This window comes from Triturus cristatus, chromosome 9 (genome assembly GCF_964204655.1).
Source record: "Triturus cristatus chromosome 9, aTriCri1.1, whole genome shotgun sequence".
NCBI lineage: Eukaryota > Metazoa > Chordata > Amphibia > Caudata > Salamandridae > Triturus > Triturus cristatus.
In genome coordinates, this window is record NC_140592.1 from 2,091,257 (window position 1) to 2,118,778 (window position 27,522).

The window sequence follows — 27,522 nt, forward strand, 5'->3', positions numbered from 1 at the left end:
GATGACATGGCCAACAGGCTGCAAAGAACCTCAAAGTAGGCACAGGGAAGGCTGGTGACCACTGGATGTGAAAGACGGACGTCTGTAGTAACTGGGACCCTCATCTGATTGGGGGGATACCTTCCATACTCCTTGTGGAAGTGAGCAATGCTTCCATGTATTCCAGCCTTTGTGTCATCGCTTAACACACCAAGAATCAGCACAATAGAAAAACACAAAATAAAGAGTACAATACAAATCTCTCAGAGGATGTGGTTCACGCACACACGCTGCATCAACCCTCCCACAATCCACAAGGATAGGTACAGCAGAGTTCACTCACATTTCAGTTATTTTTACAGTGTAATATGTGCTCAGTCATGCTAGCAATCACCACCGTCATAGTTTTTGAAATTCTACAAAGGAGAATATTCCTTCTATTTGAATATGTTAGCGGGGGGAGGACAGATGAGCCCCAGCAGGGGAAGGGCTAACCATAGATGCCATTTTAGCCACAAGGCCTGAGGTGAAGTGAGCAAAGTGCTGGAGCAACCATATTCAACGGCGATGTTCATCAGTGCCCAGGCCCTGTAAAGTCGGTAACCGGTGATGATTCCATGATTAACTGTGCCTAGACAAGTATTGAGGAAATATATTATGGTGACACATATTGCATTATATTTAATACCAAAATTGCCTCTTTGTTTACAACGTTGGTCAAATTTGTCATGTGCTCTCAGGATCTGTAGCCAACAGATGGCCCTAAAGACTCAGAGTGATCTCGGTCTCAACGCTGGATCATTATCCGAAGTGCTGGCTCTTGATCGGGATGGCCCTGAAGACTCAGAGGGATCTCGGTCTTGACTCTGGATCATTATTTGAAGTTCTGGCTCTTGAGCAGGATAGGGATCTTGATTTTAGGGTCATTCTGAAGAGTTTCAACTATACAAGGCACAGACATCTTTTTCAAATAAAAATATCAAATGTTTTATTTAAACAATATTAATACATTGTTTTTATGTACTAAATACTTCTAGCTGTGCTGTTTTTAAAACTGTGCTCTCAACATAAAAGTGGATTCTCTGTATTTCATCCTCTACTAAACCAGCGCTTCTTTTAAGTGGAAAATGATTTAACTCGGTTGGTTTTGGGTCCAAACCACCCTTTTTAACTGCTGCAACATTTTTAAACCTCGCCACGCAGGATGCACTTGCATTCTTATACTCTTAACTACGGTGTGTTAAGCATGCATATTTGCTTTCCTGAAATTACATGAAATTTTGGCAAAATTACAAAAAATTATTTGTAATTACACAAAATGCAAATTTGTCATTTCACCTCCTGTTTTAGTGTGAAAAGTGTTTTTGCGTAAATTTTTTGACGAACAGTGTGAAAAATCAAAAACAGTCACTCAGTTTCTGTTCTTCCTAGTAAAACTGGTGCTATGTAAAGCGCTCGGATACCCTATGTCTCGGGTCTAGTGCGCTATAGAAAACTCTAAACAAAACACACACACATATAATTCTGAGTAGCAAGTTTAAAGTGACATTTCTGAATTTACGTGAATTACCCCAGCATTATTTAAATTTTGCCTAGACCTACTTTCAAAATTGCAAATGTAAAATGGCCTTACACACACGTTTAGGGTAAGGTTTGCGAATTGCACTTAATTAGATCTAGAGTAATTAAATATTTTACCTTGAGTTAATAAAGAGTCCTTAGAGAAAGGATATGGAAGAATAACCAAGTGGACACAGTTTCATAAATAACCAAAAAGAGATAAATTAAGGGAGAACTATCCACAGGCTTCTGATGCCTTTAAGGAGAGAGATAGCACCTGGATTCAGGAGTCTGACATACGTGGTGTGGAATAAGTACCGATTGCGGTTATGTTCCACAAGAACCACACAAAGGTTTAGTTTGCCCTACAATCATATGACTGGAGGCAAGACAGGAAATAGAAATAGTGAAGAAATTAATTGATGGCTCTTTATATTTAGTTATTATGCAAGTAAAAGACACCTCATGGAAAACTCTAAGCCATGATGACTAAATGGCAAGAAGTGGTAAAGTCGGTTTTTGAGAAATGCAATGACAAGACTGAATCCCATTCTTAGCTAGGGCAGTAAAGTGTAGTTATCTGTAGTTTAAGAAGCAGAGGAGGGGTTCCTTTCAAGCTTCCTTAAATACATGCGTCGACTGGTGTTTATTAAGGGTTCCTTTCATACTGAAGCGTTTCCCACATGCAAAACATTCATAAGGTCTTTTTCCAGTGTGTGTTCTCTGATGCAAAATAAGATTATCTTTTCTAAGGAAGGCTTGGTCACAATCCGTACACTGGTATGGTCTCTCTCCTGTATGGATTCTAAAATGCATAGTTAGGTTTGATTTTACGTTGAAGCTTTTATCACACTCACTGCACTTATATGGTCGATCTCCCGTGTGTGTTCTCAGATGCCGATTGAGAGAGCTTTTCATACTGAAGCACTTCTTACATTCAAGGCACTGGTACGGCTTCTCTCCGGTATGTGTTCTCATGTGTAATTTTAGATTTGTGTTCTTTCTGAAGCCTTTCCCACATTCGGTACATGTATACCATGTCCAGTTTAGCTGACCGTCCTGCTGATTCGAATAAAACACTGTATTTCCCAAAGGACTCTCACTTTCGGTACACTCACCGGACACCGCTACTTGGGGAATTTTCTCTTGTGACCCAAGATATGTTGGACTACTTGCAACCTGTTCACAATGGGTATTGTTTACTTGTTCAAGTCCCCAATTCATTTCGGACCAGGTTTGGTGTCCAGAGTTTGCACTGGTTTCAGAGTTCAGGGGGCCAGTCAGTTTGTCCTTCCTAATTAAAGGTTTCAATGGTGTTGCCGTATTAATACATTCTAAAGATTCTCCTGCGATCTTTTCTCTCCTTAAATCTTCATTATCTGTTAAATTAAGAAGTACACAATTAGGAGTATTTACATAATTCCCTTTATTACAAAGACAATATTATCTGTGGTCTGTCACAGGAGTTGCAGGTAAAACGAGACACAACTTTGCCTAATGTGCCTAGATTGTTTGATCACAGCGAAGGAAGGTACCTTGAGGCATAGCCATAGATAAGTCATCCTTCACTAATACCAATCCTCCTGCAAAGCCTTTCTAGAGTCAGAGGTGCAACTACCCCCATTACTTCTTAGGAGAGACTGTCCTTTTAAGAAATGTGTACCATTTATCTCCAAAAGTTGGTATTTCTAATTTAAAAGATAATAATAACCACTCCCAACACTTTCAAATAATGTGCCCTTCTGAAGCAATGAGCTGATCACTGCTCCTGCTTTCAAAGAGCAAAAGGATGCTACATAATGAAGAGACGGAGATAACGAGGAAGAAAAAGCAGTCACTTACAATGCCTAATACAGACTGTACTTGCCAAACGTGCTCTGAAAGGTCAGATGTGATGAAGGTAGGCGGAGACAAAAGTACAGTTCACTATAGAACATAAGCGAACACAAAGCTATCGGGAACTTAAAAAGAAAATTTTTACTAACCCAGTAAACATCTGTTCTTGGCATGTACTGCTTTAGATTCACATGCTGTGCATACTGCTGCCTCTAGTGTTGGGCCCAGATGTGTGCAAGTTTTTTTTAACTGAAGAAGCCTTTTGAGTCATGAGGTAGTGTGACTCCTCCACTCACTTACTTACTGGTAACGAGCATGGTCGTTGACTCCATGTTAGACTGTTTTACTGCACAGCGGGTGAGGATACACTGCAAAAACAGTGATGAACAGAGAGATGTCAATGCAAAAAGAAAGAATGATTACTGCAACGGAGGAATGGGCCGTACTCTTAGCATAGCATGTTTAGATGCCCTTTACTATTCATCTTGCAATGCCCGATTTGGATAGGGCCATCCCTTTATGGAGTTTGGAGAAAGCAACAAAGAGCTGTTGTGTGTTTCTTAAAGGTTTAGTCTTGTCAATGTAGCACATGAGGGCTTACTTGACATTCAAAGTATGGAGAGGCCGTTACGCAACCAAATCAAGTTGAGGGGAAAAAAAACAGGGAGTTCAATGGATTGGTTATGGTGGAACTGAGAGACCTCCACTGGGGAGGAATTTGTGGTTGGTGCGCAGGACAACCCTATCCCTGTGGACTTGGAATAAAGACCTGAAGCTCAATGACACGCCTTAGTGAAATGATAGCAACCAAAACTGCCACCTTCCAAGACTGAAACTGAAGGACGCTGGAATGGGGGATCCCGCCGTCTTGTAAAGGCAATGTTGAGGTGCCAAGTGGGGGCGTGTGGAACCAGAGGAGGAATGACCCTCTTAAGACACCTCATGAAAGCCTAGGTGACCCACATTCTGAAGAGTGAAATGTGTTGTCTGATCTGATGTAGGGGGGCACAGCAGCTAGGTGCAGCCATGTAGAAGTGAAGTTCAAACCCAACAACTTTAAGTGGAGTAGGTAGCAGACAGTATCCTGCACTTTGACTGATACAGGGTCAATGTGGTTAGAGTGACATTATTATGTGAATCTCTTTCACTTGATAGCATAACAAGCACAGGTGGTATGCACATACATTCAGGATGAAGATTAGGGTACCCAAACTCTAGGACCTCGAGAGCCAGATCGCAAGATTGAGAGACCTAGGATTTTTGGTGCCTGATTTCTCCATGGTTCTACGTGCGAAGGTCCTGCCTGTTGGAAAGCCTCAAGTGTGGAACTACCGAGCATCTGAGTAGAGTTGTGAACTAGGTTGGACAAGCCCAGATAGATGCCACCAAAATAAGTGCGAGAGATGTCTGCTAAAGCCTCTAAAAAACAAAAGGGAGTAGTGGAAGAGGAGGAAAAGCATAGGCAAATATCCCTGACCAACTCACCCTTAGTCATTGCCCCTGGACTATGGGTGTGGAAACCTGGAGGAAAAGCTTGGGCATTTGGTGCTTTCTGCCGTGGCAAATGGGTCTATCTCTGGGAAGCCCCATTGGCGTAAGTACTGGAGGAGGACTTGTGGGTGGAGTTCCCACTTGTTGACGCATCCTGTTGAGGAGGTCGGCAAAGTGGTTGTCCACTCCCTAGAGGTACTCCGCTAACAGATGGATCTTGTGTCCAAAAGCCCCCCGACAAATGATCTGGGCCAGGTGAGAAAGCTGGGGAGATTATGTGCACCCTTGTTTTTGAAGAGAATACATGGCTGTCATTTGTCCGTCTTGATGAGGACTACTTCGTCAATCAGGTGGGGAAGGCAAGCTTTCAAGGCAAGGTAATTGATGTGGAGACCTTGGTGGCTGGGTTCCCACTGACATTGGATAGTTAGATCTTGTAAGTGTGCAACCCATCCTGTAAGGGCGGAGTCCGTTTTAATGGTTCTCTGCAGAACTAGGCCGAGAAAAGGCAATCCCTGCAACAAGTTGTTGGTGTGCCACCACTGCAGTGCAGAGAGCGACAAGTGTGACGGCCGATCAACACTAGATCGTCGCAATGACACTCCTCTTGAGACCACTGGTGCAATGGACACGTATGTAATCTGGCACAGGGTACTATGGCAATACAGGAGGACATTATGCCGAGGAGCACATGACTGCCCTGACCATGGCTTGACCGTCTGGTTTAAAAAGCGGAATGAGTGACTGAAAAGACTGTATCCTGGCAGCCTATGGATAGGCCATGCCAACCTCCCAGTTGAGGACTGCCCCCAGGTAGGGTTGGCGTGGGATTTTGAGGCGTTGATAGTAAAACCTGGGTGCAGTGGTGACTCCAAAGGGGAGCACTTTGTATTTGTAATGCACAGGGTGGAATGGAGCACCCTTCAGTTCGAGAGCGGCCATGAAGTCACATTGTTGTAGTAGCAGGATTATATTCTGGGGAGTAACCATGTGTGAGTGCACTGACTGAATGTATAGTTTTTCGGGCCCAAAGTCCAGAATCGGTCTGAGGGTCCTGCCCTTTTTGGGGATTAGGAAGTTCAGAAAGTATGCTCCCACACCCTGTTGATGATAGGGGACAGGTTCTATGGCCCTTTTGTGAAGGAGAGTTTGGACCTCTTTCCTGAGTAGACTTTGGTGTTGTGGAGCGGGTTTGTGTTTGCAAGCTGGAATGTTGGGAAGTGTGAAAGTGAGCTCCAAAATATAACCATGTTGGATAGTATCCAACACCCTCTGGTCTCAGGAGATGTCCCGCTAAGCGGGAAAGAACCTTTGGAGGCAGCCCCCGACAGTTGTTGGTGTTATGTGGTCAGGGCGGAGGACAGATTACGTCAGGGTTTTGTGGTGCTGACGAACAAGTTACTTACCTTCGGTAACGCTTTTTCTGGTGGATACAGTATCTGCCAGTGGATTCCTCACCTTGTGAATATCCCCTGCACCAGCAACATTCGGAAACTTTTGTAGCAGTCCACGCCGATGAGGTCAAAGACGACGTCACAGAGACACGGCTCCGCTCGCGACTCCGCTGACGTCACCGGCTCCATAAGAAGACCTCGTCGGCGTGATGACGTCAGTTCCGCCCCTTTTTTCCGTGCCTTCGAGGCACACGGACGGACTGACAGCAATATATATACACAGTATACACAGTACACAATATGCAGATCAACACACACAGAGTGGAAAATAAATAGCAAAGCACAAGAAATAACATAATGCCGTTGACAGTAATAAACACATTTGAAACACCATCAATAGAATTACAGGCATAGAATTACAGGTATAGAAGGATGGACAACGGGGAGGCGGGTGGGTCAGTGAGGAATCCACAGGCAGATACTGTATCCACCAGAAAAAGCGCTACCGAAGGTAAGTAACTTGTTCTTCTGATGGATACATCTGCCAGTGGATTCCTCACCTTTTGAATAGATTCCACAGCAGTCCCCACTCCCGGAGGAGGGTGTCCACCCTTCTATACCAGAAAGTCCTGAAGGACGGATCGCGCTAAATGTCCATCCCTCCTCACCTCAGTGTCCAAGCAATAATGTTTTGCGAAGGTGTGGAGGGAGGCCCAAGTTGCCGCCCTACAAATGTCCTCCACAGGAACACCCCTAGACAAAGCAGACGTGGAAGACTTTGCTCTAGTGGAATGAGCCCTCAAACCCTCTGGAGGTTCCTTACCAGCCAGGGAGTAGCAAATCTTGATGCACAAGACAATCCACCTGGAAAGGGTGCGCTTGTGCACCGCTCGACCTTTCCTGCAGCCAGCAAAGCCCACGAAGAGCTGGTCATCAACTCTGATGTCCTTTGTTCTGTCCAGGTAAAAGCTCACCGCCCTCTTAGGGTCCAAACGGTGAAGTCTCTCCTCCTCCTTGGAAGGGTGAGGGGAGGATAAAAAGTAGGGAGGGTAATGGATTGCCCCAGATGGAAAGGAGTTACCACCTTAGGCAAAAACGCAGCCCTGGTCCTGAGTACCATTCGCTCAGCATGCACAGTCAAGAATGGGGGTTTTGAACTAAGAGCTTGAAGCTCACTTACCCTCCTTGCCGAGGTGATTGCAATAAGAAATACCGTCTTAAAGGACAACAGCCTCAAGGGACATTTGTGTAAGGGCTCGAAGGGAGAACCCATAAGATAAGTAAATACAAGGTTTAAGTCCCATTGAGGCGTAATAAAGGGAGTTGGAGGAAACTTGTTTGTAAGGCCCTTTATAAAACGAAGAACAATAGGTGACTTGAATAATGACGGCTGATCCGGCAAACAAAGGAAAGCCGACAAAGCCGATAAGTATCCTTTCACAGTAGCCACAGCAAAGCCTTGCTGAGCAAGTGAAAGGGCAAACTGTAGAATGTTAGACAAACGAGCCTTCAAGGGATCAATGGACCTCTCTCCGCACCAAAGCACAAATTTAGACCACCTATATGAGTATATAGATTTGGTGGAGAGTCGCCTGGCCGATAAAATAACATCCACCACATCCGGCGGGAGAGAGAAAGAATTCAGATTGCCCCGTTCAATCTCCAGGCATGAAGGTGTAAGCTCTGGAGGTGGGGGTGTAGAACCTGCCCCTCCGACTGCTAGAGGAGGTCTGCCCTCAGAGGGAGACGGAGCGGAGGTCACGAGGAGAGGTGGAGAAGATCTGTATACCACACCCTTCTTGGCCAATCCGGGGCGATCAATATGACTTGGGCCCGGTCTTGGCGAATCTTCCTCAGAACCCGAGGAATCAAGGGTATGGGAGGAAACGCGTAAAGTAGTTGTGAGCCCCAACTCAACTGAAACGCATCCCCCAACGCTCCCTGCATCGGATACTGGAGACTGCAGAATGACGGGCAGTGAGCATTCTCGTGAGTGGCGAACAGGTCCACCCGAGGAGTCCCCCACGTCCGAAAGACGCGACGAACCACCTCCGGATGGAGCCTCCACTCGTAGTCGGCGGAGAACTGCCGACTGAGACTGTCCGCACCTACGTTCAGAACCCCGGCCAGATGATTTGCCATTGGACAAATCTGATGGTCCTGAGCCCAGGACCATAGACGCAGGGCCTCTCTGCAGAGACAAAGAGACCCCACCCCTCCCGTTTGTTTATATACCACATCGCGGTCGTGTTGTCCGTCAGGACTTGAACAGACTGACCACGAAGGGAAGGGGGGGAAGGCCTTGAGCGCCAAACGTATCGCTCGTAACTCCAGAAGGTTGATGTGAAGCAACCTTTCCTCTGGAGACCAAAGACCCTTGATCTCCAGATCCCCCAGATGAGCACCCCACCCTAAGGTGGATGCATCCGTTATCACCGTGGCCACCGATGGAGATAGATGGAAGGGCTTTCCTTGGGACAGATTGCCCTCCACGCTCCACCAAGATAGATCCGCTGCAGCTTCTCTGGAGATCCTCACAGACTCCCTGAGATCTCCCTTGTGCTGATACCACTGCTTGCGGAGACACCACTGGAGCGCCCTCATGTGCCAGCGTGCATGGTTGACCAACAGGATGCAGGAGGCGAACAGACCGAGCAGGCGAAGGACCTTCAGAACTGGAACGACCGCTCCGTTGTAAAATAAAGGAATAATTTCCTGTATGTCGAGAATCCTTTGAGGAGGAGGGAATGCTCGACACACAGTAGTGTCCAGTACCGCACCTATGAACAGGTTGCGCTGAGAGGGCACCAGGTGAGATTTGGGCACATTTATCAAAAAACCCAATTTGTACAAGAGCTGAGTTGTATCCTGCAGATGACGTAGCACCTTCTCCGGCGACTCCGCCTTGATCAGCCAGTCGTCTAAATAAGGGAAAACCGAGACCCCCGACCTTCTGAGATGGGCTGCCACCACTGCCATCACCTTCCTGAAGACTCGAGGTGCCGAAGTAAGACCAAACGGGAAGACCGCAAACTGATAATGTTGCGACCCTACCGTAAACCGGAGATACTTCCTGTGCGACTTCAGGATGGGGATGTGAAAATACGCATCCTGCAAGTCGAGCGACACCATCCAGTCCTCCTGATTCAGCGCTTGAAGAACCTGCGCAAGGGTGAGCATCTTGAACTTCTCCTGTTTCAGGTAAAAGTTCAGTATTCTGAGGTCCAGTATCGGACGCAATCTGCCGTCCTTTTTCGGAATCAGAAAATACCGGGAGTAGCATCCCTGACCCCTCTCCTGCTCTGGAACCACCTCTATCGCAACTTTCTGTAGTAACTTCAGGACTTCCTCCTGCAGGAGAAGACGGTGGCCCCCCGAGCAAACCCCTTGACAAGGAGGGTAGTTTGGAGGGAATTCCCGAAAGGGAAGGGCGTACCCATTTTTACAAGATCTAGAACCCAGAGATCCGTAGTTATAGATTCCCAATCTTGTAGAAAATGGGCAAGCCGGCCCCCCACAGGACCAACATGATCCGGAATGGCGAATCTAGGGCTGCTTTGCGGTGGTAGGAGGGGCTGAGGAGGAGGAAGAAGAGGAGGAGAGCCGACGGCCATGTGTGCAACCCCTGATTCTCCCCCTGAAACCTCTAGACGAGGAACCTTGCTGCTGCTGGGTCTGTCTATAGGATCGAAAGGATGTCCTACCGAACCCTCTATATCTTTTTAAAAAAAAACCTCGACTGAGTCTGCAGGCCCAGGGACTTAGCCGTCGCCTTGCTTTCTTTGAACCGCTCCAGAGCAGCATCTGCCTTCTTGCCAAACAGGCCAGATCCATCAAATGGCAGGTCCAAAAGAGTTGACTGCACATCCTGTGAAAACTCCGACGACCTTAACCATGCACTCCTTCTGGTGGCGACAGAAGATCTCATGACCCTCGCCACCGAATCCGCCGTGTCCAGCCCACTCTGGATCACCTAACGTGCAGCCGCCTGGGCATCTGACAAGATTTCATTGAATCCAGCCCTATCCACATCAGACAGTTTAGGCGCCAGCTTCTTAGCCGAATCCATAAGCGCATGCACATATCGTCCCAAGAGGCAAGTTGCATTTGTAGACTTAAGAGCCATGCTGGCCGATGAAAAGACCTTCTTGGCCGATTGATCCTGCTTTTATGCCTCCCTGTCACCAGGCACCTGAGGAAAAGCCCCCTTAGACTTCCCCCGAACAAGCCACCTGAATCACCAGGCTCTCAGGCGAAGGATGAGAAGATAAAAAGTCAGGGTCCCCTGGAGCCGCTCTATATCTCCTGTCAACAGTCTTTGAAACCGCAGGAGCTGAAAAAGGCTTACGCCAGACCTCCAGCACAGGCTCAATTATAGCCTCATTGAAAGGAAGCAAAGGCTCCGACACTGCCGTAGGAGAATGTAACACCTCAGTCAGAATATTTGACTTAAACTCTGTGGATGGCAACTGGAGATCAAGCAGTTCCGCAGCCTTTCTAATAACCGCATGATACGGTGCTGCATCCTTTGAGGGCTCATCAGATGGAGGAGTGATCTCCCACTCAGGAGACAAATCCAGACCACTTGCGTCCTTTAGCTCCTCATAAACATCATCAGACTCAATCAACTCCCCCTCTTCAGGCTCAGCTTCTTCCAACAAATACCACCAGCGGCGTCGGCGGCGCCGTGTTCGAATCCAACGGCGCCGGCAGCGGCTTCGAGCGTGGATCCACAGGAGCAACCGGCGTCGAACGAGGTCGAGCCGGCGCCGGTGAAGTGGGAAGCGGAGTCGACGTCCTCGGCGCCGGTAGATTCCACGACGGCGCCGCTTGAAAGAACGGCATGAATGGGGCCTGAGGATAGACCTGCGGCACTCCCAAGTTAAAAGCCATCGGACCAATCGGACCCGCAGGTGCACCAGTGGTATACATGGCCCTCGAAAACACCCCATACATCGCATTCAAATAATGCGAGGGGTCCTGACCTGGTCCAGTGAAAGCAGGGTACTGGTCAGGCATCACCGGACTCGGGCCTGCCGGCACGGATGGTGGAATCAACGGCATCGCAGGCTCACCCGGGACTGGAAGATCCTCAACCGGGGCCGGAGACGAATACGGAGCCAGAGATGAAGCCGGAGACGGGGATACCACCGGAACCGGAGATGAAGCTGGGACCAGCGAAGCCACAGGAGACGAAGGAGCTGGAGGTGAGGCCGGGACTGGAGAAGGTGACACGGACTCCTTCCGACGTCGAGCCGGCAACTTCGTCTTCGGAGCCGAACTCTTATCGGAGTGATGCCCTGAAGAATGTCTCCTCTTCTTCTTATGCTTCTTACCTCTCGAAGCATGCCCCGAAGTCGATTTGGACGTCGACCTCGACCTCGATCTTGACTTTCCCCTTCCTCTCTTTACCTTCTTCATCTTGGCGATGAAAAGCTTCGCCTCCCTTTCTTTAAGAGCCTTAGAGCTCATCTTGCGGCAACAAGAACAGTCATCCACATCATGGTCGGAAGAGAGACACCAAACACAGTCTTCATGTGGATCAGTAATGAACATATGTTTGCCACATTCTCGACAGGGCTTGAAGCCCGACTTCCTAGCCGACATATTTCTCGAAAGAGAAAACAGAGAAAAACACAAAGTATCAGTGAAGCTACCAACAGCGATTCGCGAAATCCGTTGGCGTCGACGGCGCAGAAAAAAGGGAACTGACGTCATCACGCCGACGAGGTCTTCTTATGGAGCCGGTGACGTCAGCAGAGTCGCGAGCGGAGCCGTGTCTCTGTGACGTCTTCTTCGACCTCATCGGCGTGGACTGCTACAAAAGTTTCTGAATGTTGCTGGCGCAGGGGATATTCACAAGGTGAGGAATCCACTGGCAGATGTATCCATCAGAAAGCTTCTTTAGGAGAGCCACTCTTACATGACTTCTGGATTTGGTATCCCAGTAGGAACCTCTGAAGTAACCCCTAGGAGAGGACTGCTGGGCCTGCGGATGGTAGTAGGTCGTGGAGGCAGACTTCGAGCTTCCACGAAAGGGAGTGCGGCAAAAGGAGCCACGATTAGCTGGGATTTGAAGGGCACCCATAGCCATTGGCGTCTCCTTTTTGATTTTTTTCTAGCATCTGTCCAACTTGTGGGCCGAAAAGATGTGGACCATTTAAAGGCAGGCTGAGTAAAGTTTGCTGGACTTCCGGCTTAAAGACAGATGTGATGCCAGGCATGCCTGCACAGGACACTGGAGTTGATTTCTGTCAAGAATTCCTGTCATGCGAGGGGAGGAAAACGGTAACCAGCGAAAACGGACTACATCTCCCAGGATGCTTAGCGGTTGAGAGGTTATGTAAACAGGAGAGCTGTTACATAACTCAAGGAAAACACGCCCTTATGTAAAACAGGAGAGCTGTTACATAACTCAAGGAAAACACGCCCTTATGTAAAACAAGAGAGCTGTTACATAACTCAAGGAAAACACGCCCTTATGTAAACAGGAGAGCTGTTACATAACTCAAGGAAAACAACGCCCTATAAAGGGAGGAACCGGGAGGTACAACGCTGTCGGATATTGTGTTTACAACCGACGTACCTGATAAGTGAAGAGCAGTGTTCCGGAGTGGTGCTCCAGTAAGGCAAGAACGGAGGTAGGTCGAGTCGTTACTCCCTGGGCCGTGTCTTGCCCCATCGTCACCTGTGAAGGACCCGGAAGCTCTACCGGATAACCATTGAGCTTCGCTTTTTGACTCGGCTGAGTCAAAGCGCAGTGGCGCTTTTGCTGGTTGGAGTCGTAACTCCCAGCCCGACCAGAGATACAGGGACTGCCAGCTGTAACGCACACCAGGAGGTGTTTGCCGCGTTACAGACTCGGAAGTCCACAGGATCGATCGGCGGCTGCTCTCGGTTCAGTCTTCTTTGCTTGTGATTGGGGTATCGGTGACGCATCACCAGGAGGTGACTCCGCGTCCCGGTGCAGTCTGAGGAAGAGGTTGAGCGGCTGCTCCCTTCAGGTAGAGACCCCGGCTGGGTGTTTCCCTGACTCCTCGATTCTCCCCAACACTCTTCATGCCCCTCACAGCCTACCGATTGGCATTGTCGGCCATTTCATTTCTGCCCTCTGTTGGCATACGCCGGGATCGGCGTATATGCAGAGGACGGTTAGGACCATCCGTGCTGTGGGCTGGTAACGTACTTAGCCTGGAGGATTCCAGTGACTTTAACCTTTGTTTATTCCTTGTGTTATTTTTGCCTTCATTAAAATAACTAAACCTTCACAAGTGGTTGCGTTCTCATTATCGTGTCTGTTAAACGATCCTGAGACGTTCAGGGCGTTACAAAATATCCGAACTTAATAACACTAACTGTCTCCCGGTCGATAACAGACATGGCAACACTTGATGATGTGCTGGCTGCTTTAGCGACCGTGCAAATTGAATTGGCTGCCTCCAGGCAAGAAACAGCCGATGTAAAAGCCAGACTGGATGCTATCCAATTGGACCCGCTCACGCCCAGCACCTCCCTCACGAACCAGACCCCTGCGGTAGTAGTGGAAATGCCGGTAGCCGTCCCCTTGGCAACACCAGAGAGGTACAGTGGGGATCCTAACACAGTGCAGGTATTCCTCACACAAGTGGCGCTACATCTATCGTGCAAACCAAGGGCGTTCCCCACGAGTCAGGCTCGTGTGGCTTTCCTTATATCCTATTTGGCTGGAAACGCGGCACAATGGGCCGTACCTCTGGTGAGCAGGGACGACCCCATCTTATGTGATTGGGGTGCTTTTCGCGAGGAATTCCTGAAGGTCTTCGACAGAAGGGCTGACTCGTACACGGCGGACCGTGAAATGCTTGAGTTGAGACAGGGATCCAACGACCAGGTGCAGTATCTCAACGCGTTCCGAAGGCTGGTTGCGGAAACCAAGTGGCCTGTTGCTAAACAGACGGCGCTCTTCCATCACGGGCTGTGCGATGAGCTCAAGGACGCCGTGGCTCATATTGACCCACAACCCAAGACATGTGAGGGCCTTATCAACCTGGTATTACGGCTGGACCATAGGCTAAGTGAAAGAAAGGGGGATCATGGGAGAAAAGGAAAATCCCTTCCATCCTATGTGACAGTGGGAAGTCCTGAAACTTCCACCGCATCCAAGGGAGAACCCATGGACATCGGCGCAATACGAGCGAGCCTCACAGCCACGGAGAAAGAGTCACGCCGTAAACAAGGATTGTGCCTATATTGTGGCAAAAAAGGCCACTACGTACGTGAATGCCCTGCCAAACCGAAGACGTCACGTTATCGGGCCAACCGGTCGGTAACAGCCGTGGTGGACGTACCGGCGGAAAACTAGAGGACTCCCAGACCAAAGAAGGGGCATCTCGGAGTCACTCATCCATCCCTTCACTTTCCAACTCGGTCACTAAGGGACAACGACACCTGTTTCTCACGGTGCACGTGGGAGTGCATGACCAGTGGATACCCGTTGTGGCCATGGTGGATTCAGGGGCCACTGGCATGTTTATGGACCACAACGAGGCATGCAGGCTAGGGCTAGTGCTTCTTCCCAAAACTGTACCCGAAGACGTCTATGCTGTAGACGGAAGGCGATTGGTGACGGGGCCCATCGGGCAGCACACGGGGGTCCTTCCGATGAGATGTGGGAGGAACCATTTGGAACAAATCGATTTTAACATCATCCGAGCGCCCCAATATGGCGTCATATTGGGATTGCCGTGGCTACAGAAACACAACCCCTCTGTGGATTGGCCAACACATCGCATCGAACTGATGTCACCGTATTGCATCCTGCATTGTGGAATAGGAACGGAATCCCTTGACGCAGATGAGAGCGGGAGTCAGACGGTGGCTACAGCGGTAGAAAAAGATGTGGCTCTCCCCCAGGCTTATCACAGTTTTGAGGATGTATTTGATGCGGTGAAGGCGGAAGTGCTACCACCACATAGACAGTTTGACTGCCAGATAGTCCTGGTGCCAGGGGCCAGCGTTCCCAGCGGCCGGCTGTATGCCCTGACGGAGCCTGAAAACGTGCATCTCCGGGGGTACCTGGATAAACTCCTCAAGCTAGGATTCATCCGCCCGTCCAAGTCTCCGGCCACCTCGCCACTCTTCTTCATCCCGAAGGCTAATGGGGAGCTGAGAGCCTGTGTGGACTTTAGGGCATTGAATGCGATAACCGTAAAGAATCGGTACCCCTTGCCTCTCATCAGTGTACTCCTGGAACAGGTCAAGAAAGCTCGTATCTACACCAAGTTGGATTTGAAAGGGGCATACCATCTGGTGCGCATGAGGGACGGAGACGAGTGGAAGACCGCCTTTAAGACCAGGTTCGGCCTTTTTGAGTACCTCGTCATGCCGTTCGGTCTGTGCAACGCCCCGGCAGCCTTTCAGTACTTTTTGAATGAGGTATTCAGAGAGGAGTTGGATATCTACGTGGTCGTATATATCGACGACATCCTCATCTATTCGTCCAGTGTGGAGGAGCACGTACACCACGTCAAAGCCGTGCTCCAAAAGCTGAGGGAAAACATGCTGTTTTGTAAACTCAGCAAGTGTGACTTCCACGTCACATCCGTGGAATTCCTCGGAGTGATGCTGAGTCCAGAGGGACAGGAGATGGCAGAACGAAAGATCAAGGCGGTGAAAGAATGGCCGGTGCCCCAAAGCGTGAAGGACGTCCAAAGTTTCATTGGCTTCGCCAACTTTTACAGGCGGTGTATAGATGGATTTTCAGGATTGGTGGCCCCAATCACACAGCTACTGAGGAAGTCCAAGGAGTTTGTCTGGTCCCCTGAAGCGAACAAAGCCTTTGAGGCCCTGAAAAGCGCCTTTGGTAAGGCACCGGTGTTGGCTCACCCCGATCCGGATCTCCCCTACGTAGTGGAAGCGGACGCATCGGATGTGGCGCTGGGGGCTATCTTGTCCCAACGCAACCACGACACAGGGGTGCTTCATCCCGTTGCGTACATGTCCCGCAAACTCAACGACGCCGAACGTAACTACCATATTGCGGAGAAGGAGCTTCTCGCAATCAAGGACGCCTTCACCGAATGGAGGCATTGGTTGATGGGGGCAAGACATGTGGTATCGGTGTACACGGACCATCGGAACCTACAGTTCATGACGGCCACAAGACACCTTTCTCCCAGACAGCTGCGGTGGATGATCTTCTTTGCGGGGTTCAACTTCCGCATCACATATCGGCCGGGGACGGAAAACCGGAAGGCGGACGCCCTGTCCCGTCAATCTGCAGTTAAGGAACCATTGCCTGCGACCGAGCATTCCATCATTTCCCCGAGGATGGTATTGGGGGTTATCCAACCGGATACTTTCCTGAGGGGAATAAAGAGAGGGATCAGGTCATTCGCATGGCGGAGGTGGCTCCTCAGTCACAGAGAATGGCAGCTGAAGGACGGGATACTCCTGAAGGGCAGGTGCCTATTGATACCCACGCCTAGGCTAAGGAAACAAGCATTCATCTGGTGCCATGACTCTCCATGCGCAGGTCATTTGGGCTTTGAAAAAACGGTGGCTAGCATGGGACGGCATTTCTGGTGGCCAACCATGAGAGTGGATGTCAGGAGGTGGGGACAGGAGTGTCCTACGTGTGCTACCATGAAGGCCGACCATGGCCGAACCCAAGGGCTCTTACATCCACTTCCGACCCCGGATAGACCATGGGATAGCATATCACTGGACTTCGTGGTGGGCCTACCGGTAGACCAGGGGATGACGGCAATACTGGTGGTGGTGGATTACTTGACGAAAATGGGGCACTTCATTCCCTGCAAGAGAGTCCCTACGGCCGGGGAATTGGCGTCACTACTCCTAAAGAATGTGGTACGACTGCATGGATTACCTGGGGTGATCGTGTCGGACCGGGGGTCGCAGTTTACTGCGCAATTCTGGAAGACTTGGTGCACTGCACTGCATGTTAAGACCGCCCTGTCCACCAGCTACCACCCTCAAACGGACGGCCAAACCGAGCACCTGAACCAAACGCTCAAACAGTATCTGCGATGTTTTGTGGACCAGGGCAGGGAAGAATGGGTCGACTTGCTATGGGTTGCAGAGATCGCCTATAACAACGCCACTCACAGCTCCACACAGTCATCTCCGTTCTATAGCAACTATGGCCAACATCCCAGGTTCTTGCCATTTCTACATCCGTTCAGAGAGGACAGGATTCCCGCCACAGCGGACAGGGTGGCACACATAAAAGACACGTTGACGCGCTCAAGGGCTGTCCTAATAGAGGCCAAGAGAAGATAGAAGGCTGCGGCAGACAGGAAGAGAAGGCCCGGGCCACTGTACCGCACTGGAGACTACGTCTGGATATCCACAAGAAACATGAGGTTTCGAAAGAACAGTGTGTTCCATCCCAAGTACATGGGCCCCTATCGAATTACCAAGTGTATGGGTCCCGTGAACGTGAAGGTGTGCTTGCCCCAGTCATTGCGGATACACCCTGTCTTTCATGTATCATTGCTCAAACCAGCACCCTCCAAGCCGTCTGGGACACCTAGGCCGGTATGCGTGGAGTCGGAGGTGGAGTATGAAGTGTCGGGCATACGGGCGTCCCAATGGCGCAGGGGGAAGCTGTGGTACCTGGTTGCGTGGAAAGGCTATGGCCCGGAGGAGCAGTCATGGGAACCGGCTGAAGGGGTTCATGCTCCGCGCTTGGTCTCCTTGTTCCATCGGCGTTTTCCTGCCAACGCTGGACCCGTGGGGAGCCGCTGAGAGGGAGGATGTACTGTCAAGAATTCCTGTCATGCGAGGGGAGGAAAACGGTAACCAGCGAAAACGGACTACATCTCCCAGGATGCTTAGCGGTTGAGAGGTTATGTAAACAGGAGAGCTGTTACATAACTCAAGGAAAACACGCCCTTATGTAAAACAGGAGAGCTGTTACATAACTCAAGGAAAACACGCCCTTATGTAAAACAAGAGAGCTGTTACATAACTCAAGGAAAACACGCCCTTATGTAAACAGGAGAGCTGTTACATAACTCAAGGAAAACAACGCCCTATAAAAGGGAGGAACCGGGAGGTACAACGCTGTCGGATATTGTGTTTACAACCGACGTACCTGCTTAGTGAAGAGCAGTGTTCCGGAGTGGTGTTCCAGTAAGGCAAGAACGGAGGTAGGTCGAGTCGTTACTCCCTGGGCCGTGTCTTGCCCCATCGTCACCTGTGAAGGACCCGGAAGCTCTACCGGATAACCATTGAGCTTCGCTTTTTGACTCGGCTGAGTCAAAGCGCAGTGGCGCTTTTGCTGGTTGGAGTCGTAACTCCCAGCCCGACCAGAGATACAGGGACTGCCAGCTGTAACGCACACCAGGAGGTGTTTGCCGCGTTACAGACTCGGAAGTCCACAGGATCGATCGAGCGGCTGCTCTCGGTTCAGTCTTCTTTGCTTGTGATTGGGGTATCGGTGACGCATCACCAGGAGGTGACTCCGCGTCCCGGTGCAGTCTGAGGAAGAGGTTGAGCGGCTGCTCCCTTCAGGTAGAGACCCCGGCTGGGTGTTTCCCTGACTCCTCGATTCTCCCCAACACTCTTCGTGCCCCTCACAGCCTACCGTTTGTCATTGTCGGCCATTTCATTTCTGCCCTCTATTGGCATACGCCGGGATCGGCGTATATGCAGAGGACGGTTAGGACCATCCGTGCTGTGGGCTGGTAACGTACTTAGCCTGGAGGATTCCAGTGACTATAACCTTTGTTTATTCCTTGTGTTATTTTTGCCTTCATTAAAATAACTAAACCTTCACAAGTGGTTGCGTTCTCATTATCGTGTCTGTTAAACGATCCTGAGACGTTCAGGGCGTTACAATTTCCCTTGCAGCAATGTCCGCTGTATCTAGGACATAGTGTATGGTGGTATTAGAGATTTGCTTTCCCTCAGCAATGATATTGTAACCGCAATTTCTATGCTCCACTAAGAGATGTTGGAGGAGCTCCTCCACCTCATCCCAGTGGGCATGGTCCCACCTAGAGAGGAGTATGACAGAACTGGCAATCCACCAGCGGTTGGCAGATTGTGCAGGCGCCCTTTTGCCCACTGCATCGATGAGTTTACTCTCCTTGTCTGGTGGAGGGGCATTACCAGTAGCCAGGGAGTTAGCCTACTAACGAGCTTTACATTCGAAGGTGGTGGTCAATACTGACCATGGCCCAAAGGCAGTGGTGGCCCAGCAGCCTGTTTTGGAGGCTCCAGGGCGGCAGGACAATCCTTATGCTCAAAGAGCGAGCTGTTTCAAAAGGGAGGAAAGTCTGTACTTACAACAGGCTGTGCCAGAGGCAAGTCTTTAATCTCCAAATCTGAGCCGGAGCTGTCAGCGGCAGAGAAGGTCCCCTCATCTATCGCCAAAGGTCGTTGGCGATGTTCCCCCTTAAGGTCCTCTGAGTCGAAGAGATCTGGTGTGCTGTCTCTGCCCCTATGCGACATCTAAGGACATCAAGCCTGACACCCACGAAGGGTATTCTTGGAACGGAAGATGCAGCAGGCCTTCCAGGAAAACTCATGTTTGGGAGATAGACACAAATTGCAGACCTGAAGGAGGACAGTCTGAGGGTATTTCACATGGTAGCAATGACAGTGACGAAATGGCACCTGTTCCATTACCATCGAGACATGGTGGCGAGATGCAGACAGGAGACGTAAGGAGGCTCCAAAGGGCAAGGCCATGTGAGAGGAAGTTGACCCGAAAGTTGCCCCATGAAGCTTGAGCTGTCGACCTGAGATGAGCAAGAAACGGAAAACATTTTCAGTAACAATACCGATGGAGGGGAGGAACCATGTAGACTGAACAGAGCACCACAACAGTGTCGAACCAGAGCACGAGAGCACACGTCCCAACCCTAAGGCCTCAAGTAAACAATCTAACAATGGAAGTAGATGACACAACAAATTACCAGCAAGAGGAGTCACACTACCTCGTGACTCAAAGGAATTCTTTGAGAAAAAACAACTTGCACACATCTGGGCCCAATACTAGATGGCAGGAGTATGTACAGTCACACATGACTCGAACACAGACCAAATGAACACATGCAGAAATAATATGTTGCTTACCCTGTAAGCATCTGTTCATAGCGTCTAGGACTGTAGATTCACATGCTCTGTATACTCCTGCCATCTTGTTGGGCTTGGACCTTTGCAACTTGTGTTTCTCCGAGGAAGTACTTCGAGTCATGAGGTATGGAGACGCCTCCCTTATATTGAAATGCACACGGACACCAGCTCCATTGTTATATTTGTTTTGCACTTCTGGTTAGCATACTAATGAAGCAGTAAGTAGAACAGTATGGGGACCATGCATAAAATTATGGATAAATGATTGAGAGTTAAGTGTGAAAAAAATCTGTAACAGCCACTGGCTTCCAGAGAGGCAGGTGGGCGTATTTTAATCTACCGCACTACACGCTACGAACAGATGCTTACAGTATCTGTAAAATATTCCATCTGTAGCATGTGTGGCTGTAGATGCACCAGCCCTGCACAGACTGTACAGCAGTACTCCCCTAAGGTGTGTGCAGCCAGTGGATGGTGCAGATGTTTGAAAACAAAGTCCTTAGGATGATTTGGCAAACCCAAGCTTGTTGGCCTGCTAGTGTGACACAATAGTGTTTGGTAAAGATGTGGAGTGGACTATGTAGTTGCCTTACAATTGTCAGCTAGATGGATATTTAAAAGGAAAGCCACAATGCCCCCTATTAAATGTGTGAAATGTGCCTTCGGTGGGGGAGCACAGGATTCTTTCGGCTTTCAGGTAGCACATCTGGATGAACTTGACGAACCACCTGGCTTTGCCTGCCTTTGACACAGGACTGCCTTGATACTATGATTTAGCAAAGACAACAAAGAGCTGCTAAGATCTGAAAAAGGGTTTAGTTGTAGACTTTGGTGGTGATTGCATTCTGAAAGGACCCTAGGAAGGTCTGGATCTGAAGATGGGATTTGGAGGCATTCATGGTGAATCCCAAGCTGTAGAGAAGTGAAATGGAGGCTTGGGTGTGGGCAGGGCACTGCTGCCTGCGTGTACTCTTGATAAGCCAATCAACAAGATAGGGAAACAAATGAGTGCCCCCCTCCCCTTTGCGTTTCACATATGTAGTTACTGATACATGTACAACTCAGATATACATTTTAGGGGCGTTATAGTTAGCTGGACATTTCCCTCGTACAAAAACCTAGAAATTCCCCCATTATAGTTAGTTCAGCTAACTATAACTCGCGCCCCCGCAATGCACTGCTGATGACGTCACATATTACATCACTGATGACAAACCTGTTTTTTTAGTGAATTTCTAAGGTTTTTTAAATGCCAATTCCTAACTTTAACGTGCATGAAACCTATGGTTTTTTCAGTGTATATATATATATATATATATATATATATATATATATACATACACACATATATATATATATATATATATATATAATGTTACTTACCCAGTGAGCATCTGTTCTTGGCATGTAGAGCTGTATATTCACATGCTTTGCATACTCCTGCTATCTAGTATTGGGTCCGGTTGTTTGAAAGTTGTTTTTCTTCAAAGTCTTTCCAGTCATGAGGTAGGTAACTCCTCCTTTCGGTGATAGTGTGCGTGGGCTTCGACTCCATTGTTAGATTGTTTTTCCGCTGAGGGTGAGAATGGAGTTTGTAAGAGTAGAATAGGGATGTCCATGCATATGTATGTAAGTATGTAGAACTGCAAAAGGTATAGGTACCCAGGGAGGTAGGTGGGCGCATGTGAATCTACAGCTCTACATGCAAAGAACACATGCTTACTAGGTAAGTAACATTATACGTTCGAGGCATGTGAGCTGTAGATCACATGCTTTGCATAGACTATACAGCAGTATTCTACCAAAGCAGTGGTTAACCTGTAGCTGTTGCGGTAGTGTGAAAGAGTGTTTTAAGTACTGCCTGCCCTACATTAGCTTGCTGACACATCGACACAATAGTGCTTGGTGAATGTGTGCGGTGTAGGCCATGTTGCAGCTTAACAGATGTCAGCTATGGGGATATTTCCTAAGAAAGCCATAGTAGCCCCTAGTTTGCGGATGGAATGCGCTCTAGGGTGTATTGGTGAAGATCTTTTTGCTTTAACATAACATGTTTGAATACATTTGACAATCCACCGAGCAATACCTGATTTAGATATAGGATTGCCTTTGTGTGGTGGAGCAAAAGCCAAAAAGAGTTGTTTTGTTTTACGAAATGGTTTTGTTCTCTCTGTGTAATATAAGAACGCTCTTTTAACATCTAAAGTGTGTAGAGCTAATTCTGCTACTGAATCTGGCTGAGGAAAGAACACAGGTAACTCAACAGATTGATTGATGTGAAAGGGAGATAATACTTTAGGTGGGGACTTAGGGTTAGTGCAAAGAACCGGTTTGTCTTTGTGGAGTTGGAAAATTGATTCTTCTATGGTTAGTGCCTGAAGCTCACTGACTCTCCTCAGTGATGTAATAGCAATGAGAAAAGCCACTTTCTAAGTGAGGAATTGCAGTTCAGATTTATGAACGGCTTTGATGGGGAACTACTGAGAGCTCCAACAGGGTAGTGAACAAAGGTGGACGGGCCCATGTGGGAGCTACTAGGATCAGTGTAAGGGATGTTTGTCTGAGCTTCTGAACTCCTATTGGAATGAGTGAGAGAGGCAGAAAAGCATAGGAAAATATCCCTGACCAGTTCATTCATAGTGCATTTCCTTTGGACAATGAGTGTGGATACCTGGAGGCGAAGCTTGGGCATTTTGCATTTTGGTGTGTGGCAAACAGATCTAACTGAGGAAAGCCCCACATATGAAAGAATGGCAGGAAAACATTAGGGTGAAGTTCCCTCTCGTGAATCAATTGTGCTGAGCAGGTCTGCCATTTCATTGTTTACTCCTGGGAGATGATCCGCCAGGAGAATTTTATTTTGATGCACGGTCCACGGCCCACCTTGAACTGGCTTGTGCAAGGCGCGACAGCTTGAGAAAGTGTGTACCCCCTGTTTCTGTATGTTATACATGGCTGTCATGTTGTTGGTGCGGACTAGGACAGCTTTGCCTGTATGGTGAGTCTGGAAGGCTTTGAGCGCTAGAAACACTGCTAGCAGCTCTAGATGATTTACATGAAGTTGCTTTTGACTCCACAAACCTTGTACATTGTGAGTTTGGAGATGAGCTCCCCAACCAGTGAGTGATGCGTCTGTTCTTAGCAGTGTCTGTGGAACCGGGTCGATGAAGGACTGCCCTTTGGATAAATTCTGTGGATTCAACCACTGCAGAGAGTGATGAGTGGGGCTGACTACCAACACTAGATCTGACAATTGACCGAGACTGATTCCACTTATGTGCCAAGCATTCCTGAAGGGGACGAATTTGAAGTCATGCATGGGGAACTATCATGATGCAAGACGACATCATTCCTAGCAGCTGTATGTGTACTCGAGCTGGAAGTGACCGGTTGGGCTGAACTGTGAGAATAGAGCCTGAATATTGCAGATTCTGGCTGCATTGGGGCAGGCTCGAGCTTTTTGAGTATAGAGAGTGGCTCCCAAATAGGTTTGTGTGTTGGAGATGGGAATTCAACACATTCAGTGTGAAACCTAGATCGTGTAGTAATTGCAGCATTATCTGAGTGTGCTGGAGACACTTTCGGTAAGAGCTGGCTTTGATGAGCCAGTTGTCCATGTATGGGAAGACATGAATATGCGGTCTTCGCATGTGAGCAGCAACTGCTCCCAGGCATATGGTGAATACTTTGGGAGCAATGGTGACTCCGAATCGAAGCACTTTGAACTGGTAATGTTGTCCCGCTACCACAAACCGGAGGCATTTGCGATGAGCGGGATGTATTGGACTATGGAAGTATGCGTCTTAAGTCTAAAGTGGACATAAAGTCGCACTGCTGTAGAAGTGGGAGTACTTGTTGAAGTGCGACCATATGAAAGTGGCCCGATTGAATGTACTGATTTAGTTCTCTGAGGTCTAATATAGGCCTGAGAGAGCCGTCCTATTTGGGTTTGAGAAAGTATAGGGAGTACACGCCTGATCTTTGATATTGTAATAGTACGGGCTCTATAACTCCCTTTCGCAGAAGAGTGAACCTCTTGTTTGAGGAGGTGTAAATACTCTGGTGACATTTTGTGAGAACGTGGAGTAATGTTTGAAGGATTGTTGGTAAGCTCCAGGCAATAACCAGACTGGATAATTCCTAGAACCCATCCGTCTGAAGTTATTGTATGCCAGACGGGGAGGAATTGAGAGAGACGTCCCCCGACCGGTGTGGAATGATCGGGGGAAGGAGAGGAAAGTCACTGTTTGTTTGTTGAGGGGGAGGTACGGGATGTGGAACCTTTACCTCTTCCTTTGCCACGGTTTCCTTTAAATCCGCCTCGAAAGTAACCTCTTGAAGAGGATGACCGAGTATTACCTTTATAGGAGGTAGAGGTGTTGTCCGTAGATATGTTTTTAGAGCCCCCTCTGTAGAAGGAGCAGCAAAAAGCACCCCTATTGGATGGGGACTGTAAGACCCCCATAGATTTTGCAATGTCTGTGTCCTTCATCTTCTCTAAAGAAGTGTCTACAAGGGGACAAAAAAGATGCTCTTTGTCAAAAAGCAAGTTTAAAATAGAAACCTGTACTAGAAGTTTGAACCCTGAAATTCTAACCCAGTCGTGTCTCCGTAGCAAGACACTGGTGTTGATTGCACAAGCCGCTGTGTCAGCTGCATCTAAAGTGCATCTAATAGAGGAGTTTGAAATTAACTTCCCTTCCTGGACTAGGTCATGCGCCTTAACCTTGTGTTCATCAGGTAGCAATTGTTCCATTTCTTCATGCTCTGTCGTATCTAGCTAAGAGAGCTTTGGTATTGGCAATATGGCAATGATTGACTGCCTGTGCAGCTGTTCTCTTTATGGAGGCATCTATTAGTTTAGATTCCTTGTCAGGAGGAGGGGCATCTCCTGCTATTTGTGAGTCTGGCTGCTTCCAGGCATTGGAAACCACTAAGGAATCTAATGGTAATTGACCTCTGATGTAAACTGGGTCTGATGGTGTAGATTTATACTTTTTATCTACCCTTGGCTTAAGAATTCTTGCAGGAATTGGAACTTTACAGAGAGACAAGCACCTGCATAACGGGAGGTATTCCGCGCTGTCGGCGAAAGAATGCAGCCGTTGCTGGTCGTAACCTGCCACCAACCCACTGGGGTCATTTAAATTAAAAAGAACATTGATAAAGAGACGTACCTATTAGTGGTTATTCAAATCAAAACCACGCCCACTGTGGCAAGATACATTTCAATGAAGGACTATGAATTGTCTCAGATGTAATTGAAACACCATTGAGAAAGGGAAAGAATCCTGAAACACGTCTGGCGTAAAGACATGTGGGTGGAAAGTGTCGATTGAGCCCGTCTGAAGCCGGCAGTACACTATGGAGCAAGAGATCTCTCGAGATATATATATATATATATATCTATCTCTCTCTCTCTCTCTCTCTATATATATATATATATTATCTACTGGCGGTCGCCAGTAGATAGTTATAGTTAGGACCGTGTTTCCATAGGAAATCCGCAACATTCTATTTGGAATAACTTTGGCGCCGATTGACGAATCCTCGCGAAATTCTCAAAATAGGTGGGGCGCTCCGCTCCTACCCTACCCTGAAAGTCTCGGGGGGATTCGTCAAGCGGGGGCTGAGAAAAAGGGGGGGTCCCAAAACGCGTTTTCCCCATGCATTTTTCCATAGGACCTTTAGTCCGAGCTACAGCCCGAACGGCTGAACAAAATTACTTGAAATTTGGCAGAGAGGTAGCCCTCAGGTCAGGGATGTGCCTTTTGAAGGTCTCGTGTAAATCTGTTCAGTATTTCCTGAGAAAATAGCATTTAAATCAATATATATATATCTATGGGCGCGCTCCGAGCGCGTACCGTAAGCTTACCGTACGCGCACGCCGCCGTGCACGAGCGCGATTCTGATTGGTTGTTAGATCTCAGTAAACATTCGAATCGGTCGAAACCAGGAAGTGTCGGCCGCCATTTTGTCTCTCGCAGTCTGAGGGGGTGAAAAACAAAGGTGGATAACGTGAAAAGGGGGCAGGCTGGACAGTTCCTGACCCCCTAGCCTTTGTCAGGGGGTCCCAGAAGGACCCCCAAGGGCAAAAATTAATTTTAATTTTTTTTCAAAAAATCGTCGAATGCGCGTAGCGTACGCGCACGGCGTAAACGGAGAAATTCCGCGAGGAGAAATTCCGCGAACTTCGCGTAACTATTACGCGTACCGTGCGCGCACGGCAAAACATTTTTTTCAAAAAGGAAAGCTTAAAAAAAAAAAAAAAAAATTGTGAGGTAAGGTTGGCTCTTAAAAGAGCCGTTGGGTTAATACAGGGATGGAGGAAAGAAAGAATGGGAATATTATGAGCGTCTACAAAGGTGCTGGTCTATCTTATTGTTAATAAGGGAAACACTGGTCTCCCCAAAAACAATAAGACCACAACACGTTGTACACCTCATTGCAACCCTCCCAAATCGAGGGTTAATGTCCAGAGGAGCAGAAGAAGGTGATGCTCCCACCTCAGAGGAAGGGCTCAGCTGAGCTGCCGATGATGTACTCGGCTGAGCTTCTGAGGTTGGGCTCAGGTGACTTACTGAAGAGTTTTCTCCAGTATGTCGAGCAAAGGTCCTGGGATGTCTATCCCTAAGGTGTCTCTTCATAGAGTGATTTCCAAAGGAATACTTCTTCCTTGGATCTCCTCTAGATAAAACACGGTCACAAAGTGTGCAAGTGACCAATGGAGCATTGACCTTTTTCTGCCCCTCTGGAAAAGTAAAATACTCCCACACAAAAGAATCCTTTTGTTTCCTCCTTCTCTGTCTGATGATGGTGCTGCTAGGCTCACTCTCAGAAGAGGTCTGCTGCTCTGCCATTGTATCTCAATGTCAATTCAGCTCCTTCTCCTAGGGGATCTCAAGCAGTAATGAGGGGAATGGGTGTGGTGTGGGAAGTTTCTAAAACTGAAAGTAGTTTCAACCAATGAAAAGTGTTCTTTGTGGATCACATGACCTACCGTGCGCGCTCCTCAAGCTTACGGTACGCGCTTGTAAACAAGTACGCATGCACAAACGTGACGCTTACGGAGCGCTTACGGAGCGCGTACGTAAGACGCACTCGCGCAGGCACATTACACGCCCCTGCGTAACCGCGACGTTGCTTCCGCGCAACGCGCATGCGTGTACGCGTACGT

General features: G+C 48.4%; 1 protein-coding gene across 1 annotated transcript in view; it reads right to left on the reverse strand.

Annotated features, from left to right (window-relative positions):
- Nucleotides 1-578: 578 nt before the first annotated feature.
- LOC146797218 (uncharacterized) overlaps nucleotides 579-27,522 on the reverse strand; it is a 445,928-nt gene continuing 418,984 nt past the window's right edge. Inside the window, exon 16 of the mRNA XM_085624170.1 lies at nucleotides 579-2,918. Within this exon, the coding sequence (XP_085480296.1) occupies nucleotides 2,152-2,918 (767 nt within the window). The 3' untranslated portion in view covers nucleotides 579-2,151. The remainder of the gene's footprint in view (nucleotides 2,919-27,522) is intronic.